At 44.0% G+C, this 17,527-nt stretch overlaps 1 protein-coding gene across 1 annotated transcript; it reads right to left on the bottom strand.

Moving 5' to 3' along the window:
* Nucleotides 1–12,503: 12,503 nt before the first annotated feature.
* Nucleotides 12,504–15,572, bottom strand: ADRB1 (adrenoceptor beta 1). Its single transcript, XM_007964128.3, has one exon. It carries the CDS (start codon nucleotides 15,312–15,314, stop codon nucleotides 13,866–13,868), a length of 1,449 nt encoding a protein of 482 aa, XP_007962319.3. The 5' UTR covers nucleotides 15,315–15,572; the 3' UTR covers nucleotides 12,504–13,865.
* Between the last annotated feature and the right edge of the window lie 1,955 nt (nucleotides 15,573–17,527).

Here is a 17,527-nt window from a genome sequence, read left to right as displayed (position 1 = left end):
TACTTTTCCTCTTTCCAACCTTTAAGATAAAAACAAGGGTCACAATGAGTTCAAAATATTTATCTTATAAATACTGCATAGAAAATCGTAAGTTGAGATAAATGTCAGAGAAGACACTAAGACATATGACCACAGGTAATTTATAAGGCAGCTTAAAATAAAGCAGCTCTCTTTATTTTACAGTACTAAGATTGCTGTGAAATTTTACCTTAGCTTTCTTTTCAAACACGGCAAGAATCTAAGGCAGGAATTCTTAATGGACCCCTTGAAAATAGTTGTGATGATTTTCATATGTAGATTATGTGCATTTTTCTGGGATGAAGCATAGCCTTTTTTCTTTTTCTTTCCTTTTCTTTTGTAATCTTAAAGGGGTTGATGTCTCAAGAATAAGAAGAATCTTTGCTCTGAGAGATGGTTGGGCTACAGTGATTTTTTTAAAGTCACTTCCAATTCTGAGATTCTTTGAAATCAGCATTGTATTCACCAAAGATATTTTCTTAGCTGATAGGCTGGTCTCTGCAAAACAGAGGTTGGCTATATAATATATTGACTACTGTGGATTGTTTCCAAAAAAAAGTTGTCCCTGCATCACAATCACGCCTTTGGCTATTAATACTTGCTAGCAGGATGTAACCTTAGCTGGTTCAAAATCTCCCTGGAATTGCCACTATTTAAATAAGTGTTCATTCTCAAATTAATTAATTGCTAAATAGTATTATTACTAAATCAATTGATGTAATGTAACTGGTAGGTTTAAATATATTTTATTGCCTTTCCTAAACAGTCGATGGTTTTCTATAAAAGAACATTCCATAATATAGGTCCACAACTTCTTATTCCAAATTCCCAAATCCAGAAAGCTCTGAAGATAAGAGTTTTTTTCCATAACTCATCTGGCAGCACACGTGACCTTACTTGAACTCATTTGGCAGCAAGATCTGACTTGAAGTGGTATAAGGCTATTTATAGTCATTATTTACCCGCTTACTGTGAATAATCATACATTTCACAGTAGAGACACCAATGTTTGATTATAAGACGCTGATCTGGACCCTGCTTAGGTGTTATGTAATATCTGATATCTGCTTAGGTGTTATGTAATATCTAGTATATGAACCATATTACCTTCCTAAAATCCCCAGATTCTAAATCCCCAAACACATCTTGCCCCATGGGGCCTCAGATAAGAGCTTGTGGGACTATCCCACATATTTTACCTAAAAAGATATATACATATATATACACATATATATGCATGTGTAATATAATCAATGCATGTGATTAATATGTAATATTAACTTTGACATTTCCAATATATGGATTTTGTGGTCACCCTTAAAAAGGAATAAAATGCTTTTCTCACCTTTCCTAACTGGACTGACATCCAGCAAGTTATTTCTGATTTCTGATAAATGAACTCTAAAAAGCACTTGTTTACTTTGTCTCTACTAATTCTTAAAAAGTGCCAGGAAACATTAGCTAGAGTTGCTTCCTGATTTTGAGGACAGTGTCTGCCTTGTCCTATACTCTACTGGGCCCAGCACATAGTAGATAAAACAAATGAATACATGATTATAAATTGTATTTGTATTACTGAATTGTAATTGCAGTAAGACGACAATATATTATTACATTGGTTGGAAACAAAAAGCCTAAGAGTGCAATCACCTTTTTTGCCACAAATTTGAAACTTTTCCCTACAACTGTAACCTAATATGTGTTAGATTGAACCCAATGCCTCAGTGCCATCAAAAAACCATCATTGTTATCCCCTGCATAAACATGATTCACCTCTTAGACATCTGTCCAGAGTTCCAGCCTACGATGACCTAAGAGTGTGGCATTTTCGGAGGCACAGTTAGCTTAGATGTTTCTGCAGTATGGATCAGGAAAATGTAATTACAGTTCAAATTCATCTGACATACAGATCAGAGAAAGAAATATTTGAATGCTGGTTAGACAGGTTTAACGCGTTTAAGGAAAGGAGCTATATTATTAAATAAAATGGAAACAATGCTATTTCCATTAGCAAGATTAACAGAACCAAGTATCCGGGTTCCTATAATGTAGAAAAGGGACCAGTAGCTTTTCTATGGGAGATGCGCTTTAATCTCAAGAGTTGGAGGGAAAGCAGCAAAACCGCCTCCTGACTACCAGCCCTCCTAAGTCAAATAATGGATGAGAGCACAGACATGTTGTCCTTGTAAAGAGACAGTCAGGTCAACACGACTTGACCGACTTGCTTAGGTGTCTTGCCTTCTATAAAGGAAGAATCTGCCTACTGGGGAATGGGGCAGAGAAGGGAGGGGCACTTGGCTATTGGTGACAGAAAAAGGAGAGACACAGAGTCCACTGCTGGCAGTGCCCATCCAATCCCTATCTAGGAAAGAGTCGGTCTCAAAGCCGACTTCCAGTGTTCTGGGCCACAGTAAAAATGGATGCACTGGTAAGTCATTGCAACCAGGCTTCTCAGTTCTGACCCCAGGATTACTGCGAACCTTTTGGCTGTAACTGTCTTCCCTGTGTATAGACAGAGAACGTTTGGTCATGCTCACAGCGTGTGTAATAGGACTTGTAACCCGCTACCTTGTGAATTATTAAAGTGGCTTTCTGATTTCATGTATCAATCTGAGGAGCTGACTCAGAGAAATGCATTCTTACCAAATAGGTTTCTTGAGTGTTTGAAGCAGGGGGCCTGCAAATGTCCCAAGGTCATGGCCCATGGAGGTTTCCTCATGTCAGCCTCTGCCTGGCTCCCACCTTCCCAGTGTGAAGCCTCAACACTGAGTTTCTTGCAAACAATAATCCCGGTAAGGGAATAAAAATATAATGTTATTTAAAATGAATTCTGCATTACTGAGAACACACCTGCAATTTAAAAATCTCAAGTAAAGTCTTAATGCTTTGTCAAAAGGCAAGAGTCTATATAACTTGGACCAGCTGAAGATCCCATATAAACTCCAGCTTTTGTGCTAAGATGGGAGGATAATGATTATGAATCTGTTTTGAAACTTTGAGAGGGCTGTGATGTTTGTTTGCCCTAAATATATTTTTATGGATATATTATTTCTTACAGTATTAACAGGCAGAAGTAACATTTAAGATAGAAATCTGTACATTGATGAAATGAAATCTGCTCTCTTAGCTACAATGACTGTTTGGGTCCAGGGAATGCACTGGGGCTTGGGACGGGGCTTTCTTTTCCCTGTAGAGTCCAGTGAGAACAACGTCTCTGGACCTCTCAGTTAGAAAGGAAAGAATCCCATTGAAGCTATAATACAATAAGTGGCAAATAAATCAAGTATTTTTCCCATTGACAATTGACCTAGAACTTGGAACACGTAGTTCTCATTTAGCAATTTTGGTGAAATGCCTATTTTTATATAAAGATGTACATTTTCATACAGTATATACCACCTTCATAGTCATAGAATTTATGTTGGTTAGGTACAGAATTCCAACAATCGATGTGCCGTTTGTAGAAATAACTGCATTTCTCAGACATATTCGGAAAACCTCATTGTTTCCTGTGACACCAGCAGAGGTTGTGCCATGTATTATACATTGCAATTTGAGGCTTAGTACTTTTCCTAGAGAAACTATTCTTTGTGTCGAACAGTGAAAATCTAGATGTACAAAAGAAATAGAGGGTTATTTCACATCTTCTTGCAGTGCTCAGCTCTAGTTACGCCTGTTACCACTATGTGCCTGGACCGTCATGGGAGCTGGAGAGCTTGTTTCTCTGACTCTAGTAGAATGCAGTCAATGAATACTCAGAGTGCACATCCTGTATGCGGTAACGCATCAGGCACTGCAGAGTTAAAGATAAAAAGGCAAGTTCTAAAGGGACCTCTAGTCTGGTAGGGAACAGACAAGTGGTTTGGAGACATGAAAAAGAGACTAACTTAGGAGTCAGGCACCTAGACTTGGTCTCTGCTCACCTGTTGCCGTGAACAAACTGCCTCAGCCCATATGCATTACCTCCATAGGGGCATGACCTTGGGCAGTTCACAGGCCCTCATACTTACGCACTCGGAAACCTGCTTGGTAGGAGTGTGTTTCTCTGAGTCAGCTCCTGGAGTTGATACATAAAAGTCAAAAAGGTCAGCCGGGCACAGTGGCTCATGTCTGTAATCCCGGCACTTTGGGAGGCTGAGGCAGGCTGAAGGCTTGAGACCAGGAGTTTGAGACCAAACTGAGCAACATGGAAAAACCCTGTCTCTACAAAAAAATACAAAAACTAGCCAGGTGTGGTGGTACCTGCCTGTAATCCCAGCTACTTGAGAGGCTGAGGTGGGAGGATCACTAGAGCCCGGGAGGCGGAGGTTGCAGTGAGCCAAGATCACACCACTGCATTCCAACCTGGGTGACAGTGAGACGCTGTCTCAGGAAAAAAAAAAAAACAATTTAATAATGAGTTTATGTATGTGAAATTACGTAAATCTTAGTTTTCTGATTTGTACAACGGGATTTTTAAATTTACTAACTCAGAATTACTTTGAAGATTAAGTGAGATGTTAATATCTACCCATCATGCCTTCTGATGCCAGGTGAATCTTTCTAAAACACTGTTTTCATCCTGACACCCTTGTTTATAAATCTCCATGCTTTTAGGAAGATTAGAGTTCAACGCTTTTGCATAAACTTTTTGATCTGTTCCCAAACCACTTTCCAGTTTCATCTCCAATTACTCTATCAAAATGAAGTACCTGCAACTGCCTATTCATTGTCTGACCATTCTTCTTGACTCCCCGTATCTCTAGGTTTTTGTTCATGCAGTTTTCTTCTCCTTATAACGTCCCCTGGAATGGCCATTCATGTCGTTTTCTCTCCTCATCTAAGGTCCATGTGGTTATCCAGCCTCTAGGTTACGCCACCCTGCCATCCACTCTCTCCTGCTACTGCGCCCTTGAAATGTGCCTAGTTCCAATTAAGATGGGCTAGAAATGTAAGATACACATCAGATTTCAAAGATTCAGTATTTTTAAAAGTGAAGTATCTCATAAAAATGTTTTAGATCAATTACATATTGAAAGACTAATTTTATCTGTTAATTTTAATTTCAATTTTTAATTGAACTAGAAAATATAAAATTAAATATATAGCTTGCATTGTGTTGCTATGAGATAGCACTGGTCTAGAGCCCTACTTTTGGCCCAAGCATCTGGCACTCAACCACATCTGCCTCATTCTTTGTCATTTTTCAACACATGGATGTATAATCTTCCCAACCACAGTGTGACTGCTTTGGGGACAGGCTCTGTTTTAGGCTGGGTGCATCCCATACAGCACACTCACTCAGTACATGATACCCTTAATTAAGAGCAGATGAACATATGAATCACAAAAGACTAATCACAGAAATCCCCTACAAAATTACGCTTCCCAGGTGTTTTCTCAGCACATATAATGTGAAAAATTTTGTCTCTGCCGGGCACGATGGCTCACACCTGCAATCCCAGCACTTCAGGAGGCCAAGGCTGGAGGATCAATTGAGCCCAGGAGTTTGAGACCAGCTCTGACAACATAGGGAGACCTGGTCTCCACAAAAACAAACAAAAAATCTGGATGCGGTGGCATGTGCCTGTAGTCCCAGCTACTCAGAAGGCTGAGGATCACTTGAGCCTTGGTGGATTGTTTGAGCTCAGGAGTTCAAGACCAGCCTGGGCAACACGGCAAAACCGCGTGTCTACAAAAAATACAAAAATTAGCCAGGCATGGTGGCGCATGCTTGTAGTCCCAGCTAGTCAGGGGAGGATGAGATGGGAGCATCGCTTGAGCCTGGGAGATTGAGGCTACAGTGACCGGTGGTTATGCCACTGCACTCCAGCCTGGGCGACAGAGCGAGACCCCATCTCAAAGAAACAAACATAAAATGTGTTTGTCCCTTTAGGTATATTAACACTCAAAAGGTTTGAAGAGAGTTGTAAACATGTGCCCTTTCGGGAGGGGGTTTTAATTGGTTGCCTGGTCTGAGAAAAATTTTATGTTTTTAAAAAATATTATATATTTTATAATTTATAAAATGTAAATTATCTATAATGGAATTTACATTTTAAAAATGTATATTGTCGGTTTTGTTCCATGCTTACAGGATGCTTTTTGCAGTGCTGTAAAGATTGACTAATCTTCGTGTTACACTTCTTCACTTTGCACAATATTTTCTTCTGATCTTCAGAGCTTTGGGCCTCTGGTGACTGAAAAAAGTTACTAGCATGATTCCAGGAATGATGACATATTGATGACATCAGACCAGGTCTGAACTTAATATTATGTACCATGTTTTGCTCTTTCTTGTCTCTAAGAGGAATCCCTGTTACTGGAAATGATTCCCGAGTGAACAACAGAAAGAATGAATGGATTTGAAGTTGCTTATAATGGAAATGGAATTATTGAGTGCATAGATGGCTGAGAAGAGGGTGTCACAGTTTTACATGTATATCATCAAGAGGGTTTTTTTTTTTTTTTTTTTTTAAACAGGGTCTCACTCTGTCACAGTGGCACAATCAGGGCTTACTGCAGCCTTGACCTCCTGGGCTCAAGTGATCCTCCCACCTCAGCCTCCTGAGAAGCTGGGATTATACTCACGTACCACTGTGTCCAGTTAACTTTTGTATTTTTGGTAGAAATGAGGTTTCGCTATGTTGCCCAGGCTGGTCTCGAACTCCTGGGCTCAAGCAGTCCACCCGCTTCGGCCTCCCAAAGTGTTGGGATTACAGGTGTGAGCCACTATGCCTGGCCATCGAAAGGATTTTTGTATAGAATAGTGGCTCAGTCCTCAGTTTTCAGATTTCTCTGAGATCAGCCATGAGTGAAAACAGGATGAGGGATTTGGGTCTTCTGTAAAGGAAACATTTGCTGATCGGATAGGCTATTCAGCAGACCAGGTCTTTAAATCTCAAAATGATCTCACCAGATCATCTCTCTAGATCCGCATTGATCTAGGTATAACCTTGCATGGGGCTGGGGTAGTGTTTACTAGACACATCAAGATCTTTCCCATGCTGAAGAGTCTGGAATTTTTCTGAGTGACTCAGTTTTACTTACGTATGCCTATTTTAAGAAAAGAAAAAAAACCCATACTATCTCTGAATTGATGACAAAATCAGTTAAGTGCAATGAGTTCTTTAAAAAGAGCATCTTACTAAAATGTTACTTACAATGGTTTAAAAAAATCTCTTGAGTGAAGAAAATGTTATTGGAATGTCTATTAATGTTTACTCTTTAACAGCATTTTTTTACAAGGACTTCAAGATTGCAGGTGCGTTCCTGTAGTTAACATAACAGAAATTGTAAGCCAGTACAGTTCCTGTAGATTTGTTCCTGTTTATTAGGTTGGGAACAGAAAAACTCAATACCCTGCAACCCATAAAGGAGGGGTGTGCAAAAATATAAACTCTTGTTGCTCTCAGCGCGTTTCATCTCTGAATTGCTATTCCAAGAAAAAGGAGAATAAGATTGTTGCTTTTAGTATTTATAACTCAATGCAAAATTGTAGAGTTGAGTAATTTTCCAAATTGGCTTTCCTTTCTCAAAGTGGCCGTGGGTTAAGAATCATTAAACAATCACTTTTGCTCAGCACAGAGCAAACAGGTTTTTTAATCCGATGTTTGGGAAGATTATTTTATTCAGTTGTGGTTTCTGTGGAATTTTAAGTGCAACAAAGAATGAAGGACCATTTGTTTGAATGCATGGGCTATTATATATATTTTTGCTATTCAGTTGTTCTTTTCACTTAAAAAAAAAAAAAAAAAGATGACGGAGGGATTTCTGTGGGTGGAGTTGCTAGGAAAGGGAAAAGGAGGCCAGGAGAAAGTATTCAAAATGATAGACTTTGCAAAGCAAAGAACTTCTGTCATAGCATCTCAAAGAGATTTGCAAACAGAGGCTACTGATGAGGCTTTGTAGGAAGTGAACCTGAATGGCAAGGAAACTGATTGACTTCCCCAGGGTCGTTGGGCACAGTGGGAACTACAGTTAGACATTGTGGTCACAGTGGGCCATCTGCTTGAAAGAGTTTTCCACACCCCTAAAATTTTACCCACAATTCCCACAAATCAGCTAGCCTAATAATAATTAGCAAAACTATTTGCAAACAGTTGAAGGTGGAACAACTAATGTTACCTTTTGAAACCAAGATAATGAGACTGACAAGGTCACATGGTTACAAAGTGACAATATCAGAAAAAAGAAAGGCTAAGATAGTCCCACACCCCAAATATTAAACTCATCCTGAACACCTTTAATAGGAAAACACAAACAAGTATTTAATTTGTTATCTGCTTGGAGTTGCCACCTAATTGTGAGCAATACTGAAATTCTCAGGAAGAAACCCAAACTTGACATTTAAAATGCATCATAGGTAAGTTTTGTGTCATAAGTGGGAAGAAAACAGTGTGATCTTGCTACTCCTAATTAACAGCTATTAGCAAGGAAATATGAAGAGCGGAAAAATGGAACTGTAAATGTTGAGAGATGTTGAAAATCAGAGCTTTAGGAAATGATTTGTGAGAAATCCATGCTCCCAGGAAAATAAATGTATCAAGAACTAGATGTTCTAGATGTTTCTAGCTTATTCGAAAATTGAAGGCCAGGCATGGTGGCTCAAGCTCATATTTTCAGCACTTTGGGAGGCCAAGGCAGGCGGACTGTTTGAGCTCTGGAGTTCCAGAGCAGCCTGGGCAACATAGGGAGACTCTGTCTCTACAAAAACTACAAAAAAAAAAAAAAAAAAAAAAAAAAAAAAATCCAGGCTTGGTGGCACGGGGCTGTAGTCCCAACTACTCACTCAGGAGGCTTAGGTGGGAGGACCACCTGAACCTGGGAGGTCGAGGCTGCAGTAAGCCATGATTGTGCCACTGCACTACCAGCCCGGGCAACAGAGTGAGACCCTGTCCTAAAAAGAATTGAAGAAGTGCTCCAACCCTGGGCGCAGTGGCTTAAGCCTGTAATCCCAGCACTTTGGGAGGCCGAGGCGGGCGGATCAAGGTCAGGAGATGGAGACCATCCTGGCTAACACGGTGAAACTCCGTCTCTACTAAAAAATAAAAAAAATTGGCCAGGCGGGGTGGCGGGCACTTGAAGTCCCAGCTACTCGGGAGGCTGAGGCAGGAGAATGGCATGAACCCGGGAGGCGGAGGTTGCAGTGAGCCGAGATCGCGCCACTGCACTCCAGTCTGGGCAACAGAGCAAGACTCCGTCTCGGGGTGGGGGGGTGGGGAAGAAAGGAGAGAAGAAATAAAAAAGAAGTGCTCCAAAAAGGGCTAGTGAGTATGGTGTTTCTAAGACAAGAATGATCTTCAGTATAGAAGCTGGGGACGTGATCACTGCCAAGCATCCAAGAGAAGGCAAAGGTTTAAAGGCAGTTGCTTACAAAGTTGTCCTGGGTGCTGCTAATGTTACTGCAAAGATCAGGCTCTGATAGTGCCAGCAGGGTGGGGAGCTTCTTGGAGCTACCATTTTTGCAGTCTGTCATTATAGCCATCGGATTTGAAACCACTTCTCTGTTCTATGACCACATAATCGAATCTGATTGATTCAGTCACTATCGCCCTCCACCTACAAAAGGGTAAAAAGACTATTGATGAGGTAAATTAGCCTACAAAGAATCTATTTCCAGTATTCCTACCTCTTTGATTACATTATAACAGCTATCTAGTAGAGGATCCTTAAATGAGAGCAGACTAAACATGGCATTTTTTGGAGAGTGTTATCCTGCCGGAAGAGTAGTTCAATAGAGTTTGCTTAAAAATCACTGCAATGTAGCAATGTTATTTGGGATGCATTGAATAAAAAATTATGAGATTCAGGAGCAATATTCTAGATGGAAATTTAAATGGTGCAGAGGGTGTATGTGAAGAGGAAGAAACAGAAATTAATTTAATTCCATTTGCTGATGTGACTGTAGCACAACTATTTTTAGGTATAATCCAAACAGTGCATATCTTCTCCATTTTGATTAGCAGAAAATTGGCAGGGAGTCAAAAGAATTAGTATTTCTCAGCACATTATGCCAGAAATGTACAAATAAAATGACATTATCTGTGCCAATGTGGTTAATTTACTTCTAAGGTTTTTTTCCTTCAAATAAACGAATGAGTCCAGCTTGGTCAAAAACATTTTTTACAAAGTCTTTCACAACTGGCAGCAAAAGTTGTAGAATAATTTTTCTTTAGATCCTTGCTGAGAATCTCTTGCAAAAAACTTAAATGTTAATATTGCCCTGATACTTTGGGTGCAGAATTTCTGTCTGGCAATTCTATATACTGCCAGAGGAAGTCGGCACATTCAACAAAATGTGAAATTAAAATAAGCTAGGAAAATGTGCTTAACAAGGAAAGATTTCACAACAGCCACTTAAGAGTTACTAATAATTCCAATTCCAAAGACAGCATAGACTAAGAAACAAATAAACGCTATTTGCAAAGTTTTATATAGGCAAGTTCACTGAAGGATGAAGCCATATGCTATACCAATTACACATTTCTACGTCGAAGAGAGAATTTATATATCCTGGAAAATCTCCATTGAGTTCTTGTTAGTGTTCAACCTGAATGTAACTTCCAATGTAGCAAATTATGAATCTTGATCAGATTTTCCTGCTTTGATTTTAAGGTTTATGCTTTTAGTACATTGATACACACAAGCCTATGGGTAAGGCTGCCCTTTTGCACACTCAGTGCCCTCTTCCTATTTCTGCAGTGCACATTCTCACCAGATTAAGCAGGACTGGCTGCTTTCTCCTCCCACTGCCATCACTACTGGGACTGACAGCCCAGCTTCCCCACATTTCCTATTATAAATCAATGGCTGCCTTCTTCAAAAGAGACAAAAAGTAGTCTTCATGGGGATTTGGAATCACTGACATGGTCTGTTTCTGAATCCATGTAATTCTCAGTTGGAGAGCTTGGGAGATCACACAAAAATCTTTTCTATTTCCTGCCAATACATAGACACCGGCCCCAAGATTATAGTGGTTTCCTCTAACTCACTAAAGTGACTAAACCTGTGTACTAAGTAGTTAAATTATACACATTTGTTCTTAAAGCTTAAAGGACTTTCATGATTTTAAGACCTACGTGATTTTAAGACCTGAGATTTGACAGGCCTGCATATACGTTTTGGGCTGGGAAGATTTTTTTTTATTTAAATGTGAAGACATCTAGACAAAATAAGCAAATAAATAGGAAACCAAGAAAATGAAGCATTTACCTGGTACTTCTGTGTTTAGTATTTCAAACAAAGAAGGACAAAACCCCTAAGAAAATGCATCTTACGTACTCATGGTCAGGGGTGGATAGAAATTAACCATATTTGGTTCCTAGGGAAATTACAGTGACATTTCATCCTGAGACTGATTTTACATTCTTCAAAACATGTTTCTTTAAGTATTTATCTTGGTATTCTTAAAGAAGCTCTCCTTTTTCCTTTTTTTATTTGTTTTATTTATTTATTTTTTGCTGGAAAGGGGTTAAACTTCATTGCAGCTTTTGTTGAGGCTGTTACCGTTCATGCAACCTTCTGCTGGTCTCTAAAACATCTACGTCATTAACCTTTCTCAGAAGAAGGTTGCCTTGTCTTTAGAGTATGCCGTTGCAAAAAAGAATGTTCACTCTCAACTTTTCCCTGTTAGAGAATACTCTGATCATTTAAAGTGTAGCATAAGCCAGAAGTTAATATTCTTTACTTTGGCTTATTTACTGTACGGTCATGAAATAAAAAGCTTATTTAAAAATATAGTAAGTACTTTAAATATATTTTGGAGAAAGTAAAATTAATCTCAGAACAGAATTGCACTATCCTTTCCTTTAGGAAATAACTTTATGAAAAATACCCCATCCTTCGGGTGCTGTAATTTTGTTAGAAACTTAAATCCCTTCACACTTGCTTTTATCTATGATCTGTCCATTTGCCAGAACTTCTGGCAAAATGATTTATTTAACTACATAAGAGAAAAAACATTTACTTCAGAAGTCCTTTTATACATTTTTGCTTAACCATGAAAGCATTTTTCATTCTAAACAGCCTCTGGAGAAATCTGCACACACTGATCATCTGCAGGCTGTGATTTTCTATTGGAAAACAAAAATAAGCTGTGGAAGCCACTTATTGCATTCCAAGTAGGCAACTGATCATTCAATGAGTTAGTCTTTCCTGCATTTCCATGAAAAGTTGCAGCTGAGTTAAATGACCGCATCACTTTTTTTTTTTTAGGAGCTACGCAATCTCAAATGTCACTTCTTAAGTCAAGTGCAGCAGATGGGATCTTGAAAGTGCCTACAAGTAGTCTAGAATACCTTGAATCTGGCTGTGAAAATTTAGGGCAAATCTGCAGCTCTCAGTAGGTAAACACCTTATTTCGGTCTGGAGGCATTTTGCTATGTATTGAGTCATGAAAGTCTATTAAAAGAGCTCTATGGGAAATCCAGTCTATATTTTGAACAAAACAAACTGTCTTTTTCATTATCACTGACCCTTTACAGACACACAGTACATAATCTTGATTGTGCTTCATTGGTATTTATTGCACATGGACCAATTCCTCACACAGTAGTTAGTTGCACCAGAGTATAAATACTTGGTAAAACACACAAGAGGAAGTAGAGTTTACACACAAGTGCTAACTTTCACCAGCAAATTCACGTGGGCACTTGGACATAAAAAAAAAAATAAAAAATCCTTAAGATAATTATATTTATAATATGGATACAGTTACAGTACCATGATAAAGGAGTATAAAAAGGTATTTTCCCCAATAAATCATTAGCTCAATAACATACTAGACAACAGAAGTAGAGTTTGAATTTTATTTTAGTTTTTAAGATCTGCCCAGCCCCTCCCTCTTTAAAAAATATTTAATTTCTTTTTGTGCAAGTAACATCTCCTGTGGACTTTGTAATTCCTAACACTGTGCAAAAATGGCATTTTGAACCACTCCTTTTTTTGTTGTTGTTTTTGTTTTTATCCACATGTGCAGTAATCTGAACTGTTTCTCTCTCTCTAATGTCCTGTCTTCAATTGACAGAGTCACATGTCACAGAGAGAGGCTCTGCGCCTGGTCCTTCCAACTAATATTGATACATAAATAAGCTGTTTAATATAAACAAGTCTTTCTATCTGCTGTGCAAATGCACAGTGTGAGGTAGAAATCCCTCAGCCTGACCACCCAGGCGCGCGGGGGACGGCGGGTTTGCCCTACACAAGGAAAGCAAGGTGGGGCTTGTTCCAAGAAGAGCTTAACATTTCTTGAAACGTGAATTTTTTTTTTTTTTTTTGCCTCCATCCTTTTTCTTTGCTTTCATGACAGCAGAACTCATTACTTAGAAATTAAAATGAAATTTATCTGGAAAGCAAAAGAAAATACGTCTTGATAAACTGTCACTCTCCTCCCTCTGGCTAGTAGACTGCTCCTGTTCCTGGGAAAGGGATAGGAGTCACGCTGATCGATTTTAATCCCCTCCTAATGCTTCTTCCTTCCCCTAACCCACCCAACTTCCACTCCGGTCCTCGCAGAGAGTGTCAAAAACCACATGGTGGGGGGGAAAAAAATCTAAAGATGCATCACACGCACATACAAAAGAAGGCCGGACCACAAACAGAAAAAAAAAAAAAAAAGGAAGAAAGAAAAAAAACCAAGGAACATCAGCAAGCCACTCTCCCATCCCTCCCCAAACTTTCCTTTTTGTGCAATGGTCCGTGGCTTTTCTGTTTGCCTCGGATGATTCAGACGAGGATTGTGGGCTTCGAGTTCACCTGCTTTCGGTCTTGAGTAAACACAGATCTCCTCGTTCCCCCGGGAAGTCGTTCCGGGGCGCCCGGGCTCTCCTCCTCACGGGGTGCCCGGCGTCCTCGCCCGGCGCCGGGTCCTACACCTTGGACTCCGAGGAGAATCCGGGGCGGCACGGCTCGTCCAGGCTCGAGTCGCTGTCCGCCGCCGCCCCGCCGTTGCAGCCGGCCCAGGGCTCCAGCAGGCGCGCGGGCTGCGTGGCCCCGACGACATCGTCGTCTTCGTCGTCCGAGGCGGCCCCGGGCGACGGCGGGGGTCCGGGTCGGGCCAGACAGCCCGAGGCGCGCGGCCGGTCTCCGTGGGCCGCGTGGCGCCGGCGGGCAGCCCTGCGCGCGCAGCAGAGCAGTCGTTGGAAGGCGTTGCGGAAGTCGGGGCTGCGGCAGTAGATGATGGGGTTGAAGGCCGAGTTGGCGTAGCCCAGCCAGTTGAAGAAGACGAAGAGGCGGTCGGGCACCAGCTCGCGGTGGAAGGCCTTCACCACGTTGGCCAGGAAGAAGGGCAGCCAACAGAGCGTGAACACGCCCATGATGATGCCCAGCGTCTTGAGCGCCTTCTGCTCTCGCAGGGCCACGAGGCGCGAGGGCCGCCGCTTACCCGCACGCCCGTTGACCAGCGGGGCGGTGGTGGCAGCGGCGGCGGCGGGGCGCGGGGGTCCGGGCGGCGGCGCGGGCGCGGGGACCGGCGAGGGCGAGGGCGAGGGCGAGGGCGAGGGCGGCCGCGCGGGGCCGCCGAGGAAACGGCGCTCGCAGCTGTCGATCTTCTTCACCTGCTTCTGGGCCTCGCGGAACACCCGCAGGTACACGAAGGCCATGATGCACAGGGGCACGTAGAAGGAGACCACGGACGAGGCGATGGCGTAGGCCCGGTTAGTGACGAAATCGCAGCACTTGGGGTCGTTGTAGCAGCGGCGCGCCTCGTCGCTCTCCGCCCGCCACCAATGCATGAGAATGGGCAGGAAGGACACCAGGGCTGAGATGGCCCACACGGTGCACACGAGGCCCCGCGCCCGCGCGCGCGTCAGCAGGCTCTGGTAGCGGAAGGGCGAGGTGATGGCGAGGTAGCGGTCCAGGGCGATGACACACAGGGTCTCGATGCTGGCCGTCACGCACAGCACGTCCACCGAGGTCCACAGCTCGCAGAAGAAGGAGCCATACTCCCAGCGGCCCCACACCACGATGGTGGCCCCGAACGGCACCACCAGCAGCCCCATGACCAGGTCGGCGCTGGCCAGGGACATGATGAAGAGGTTGGTGAGAGTCTGCAGCCGCGGCGTCTTGGCGATGGCCACGATCACCAGCACGTTGCCCGCCACGATGAGCAGCACGATAAGCGCCATCAGCAGACCCATGCCCGCCGTCCACTGCTGCGACAGCGGCTCGGGGCCTTCGCTGGCGGGAGGCAGCAACGAGGTGGGCGGCGACGCGGGCACCAGCAGCCGCGCCGCGGTGGCCACGCCGTCGGGGAGCGGTGCGGCCGACGACAGGTTACCGGGCTCGGAGGCGCCCAGGACGAGCGCCCCCGCGCCCATGCCGAGTTGCGGAGGCCGGAGGCGGGGGGTGTGGCAGGGCTGGGCCTTGGTTGGGGAACACCCCAGAAGCCTGGACCGCGGGGTGCGCAGAGGGAGGTCGCGGCCGGGTCAGGGCAGCCGCGGCGCGGGGCCGGAGGCATGGGCGCCGGGCGCCTTTCCCGCCGGAGCCGAGCGCTGTCGCTGCCGCCGCCGCCGCCGCCGCCGCTGCTGTTGGAGCCGCTGCCGCTGCTGGAAGAGCCGCCGGGACCTCAGCATGTTTCTGAGCGCGCCGGGCCCGCAGCTCCGGCACCCAGCACCCACCCCACCCCGCTCCCACTCCCCAAGCCAACCCCCGGGGCCTCGCGTCAGCCTCCTGCAGCCAATCCGGGCAAAGGCACGCCCCCGTCTGGTCTGCCCCCCCCAACCTCCAACTCCCCGCACCCCCCTCCCGTTGGCAATTGAGCGGCTCCTGAGAGTCCGGAGCTGATCGTGGAGCTAGTGCCTCCCGTGCGCCCGCGGGTTCTTGCGGACGCACCCCTTCCTGCGCCCGCTGGTTCCAGGTCCCTGTTCCCCCGTGCCCCCTCCCGCGCTCGCCTCCCCCCTGGGGCCCCGCCCCCTCTCTCAGCCCCCACTCGCTCTCGCACCGGCTCCTGCGCTTCGTTTGCCTCCTGCGCCTCGTTTGCCTCCTGCGCGCCGTTTGCCTCCAGCGGTCGGCTGCCTGCTGCGCCCCCGCTCCCTCCGCATCCCCTCGACCTGCAGTGCTGGGGTTCCCTGCGTAACAGAGCGCTAGCTCCCTTGAGCGCGGAGGGGACCTTGGTGTTCAGGAAGCGCCAGAGCGCCTGGGACAGCTTGTCCGCCAGGCTTGGAGGAGTTTGCCCTGCGAGCTTGGTTGTGATGTGGGGCAGCCTAGCAGGATGTGTGTAAAACCCTTCCCCCGTCAAGACGGGACCCAGCCAGCCTGCGTCGTGACAGCTTGGGGGATTGGAGGTGGGTGTTAGTGGTTAGAAGAAACTTCCCAGCAGAGCGGGTTGCTGGAGCCAAGCGCGCATCTGTCAAGAATGCTCTCTGGGCGCTGTTCTTGCAAGGATCCTCTGTTGAACCTCAAGTGCAGTAGATGTGGAAAGGAAGCGAAGGTTTGTGCATCTAACAGCTAACGCTGAGGGCCCGTTGGAATCGTACACACTCCTCAGTCCTAGCTAATGAATGTGTGAGCATGATGCAAAAATGTGTGCTCACGATATAAAGGGAGAGTCTTAGGGAGACAGAAACGTTGAGATACAGAGTAAATGATACCACCGCGAGGGGGGAAAACGCGTTTAGTTACTTTTTAGGCTTTTCAGTGATAACACCTGTATTTTGTGTTTTATTACTCATGTGATTTTATAATTTGAGCTGGGTCAATACAAACAAAAAGGTACTGTCGGTTTGTGCTGACGTCATGAACTGCGATTTCAGATTCCTTGGTCCGCGTGCTTGTTTTCTCCTTTGCCCAAGTTCCCAGATTCTCAAAACTCTGAGATTAGTTTTGGAGGGATAAGACAAGAAAACATATAAATACTCCAGAGGATTAAAATCCGAAAGCATTTAAAGTTGTATCTGTGCTTTTTTGAGTTGGCAAATGAATCGCTTTGAAATTAGTGAGTTGTTAACCTGGCTTAAAAGGATTATATTGGGGGTGGGGGGACGGGAAAGCCATGAATACGCAATATGGCAGGACTGCAAGCCCCTTCTGTAATTTGGCTCTTGTAGTGTCCTCAGCTCAGGCCTGAAATAAAAAAAAATTAAAAAATAAAAAAAAAAATTAATTGAGTCCTTGAGAAGTAAACAGCTTCTAATTGTTTATGTAAGGGTGCATGAAAATGTTATATAATGCTCACAGGTCCTTCTAGCATTGGAATAAGAACAGTGTCTGTAATGAACATCAACATGTTCCTTGATGTTGGTCATCAATATGACCAAGCTCATATCCTTACCTTGCAAGGAGAGACCGACTTCCACAGCTGTCCAGGTCAAAAGCAAAAAGTAATGTTTTTCAAGTTTATATAAAATCAAGCAGTTTGTTAACCACTTTCTCTTACATAAATGCAAACATACGAATTTGCTTTAGGCCCAAACCTGATCATCAGCGCGTTAAAACTGGGGAGTGATTTGTTTATTCACTCCTGCCCATGGCTTATCAGCTGATTTTCCAACTTGGGGAGGTTGAGGAGGGGTGGCCAGGAAACAAGAGGAGT

Source organism: Chlorocebus sabaeus, chromosome 9 (assembly GCF_047675955.1).
Source record: "Chlorocebus sabaeus isolate Y175 chromosome 9, mChlSab1.0.hap1, whole genome shotgun sequence".
NCBI lineage: Eukaryota > Metazoa > Chordata > Mammalia > Primates > Cercopithecidae > Chlorocebus > Chlorocebus sabaeus.
Note: the sequence above shows the minus strand (reverse complement) of the source record. Positions and strands in the feature narration are given on the sequence as shown.

Coding starts and splice junctions, on each gene's coding strand:
- ADRB1 (XM_007964128.3), bottom strand. CDS start 15,314: ATGGGCGCGGGGGCGCTCGTCCTGGGCGCCTCCGAGCCCGGTAACCTG.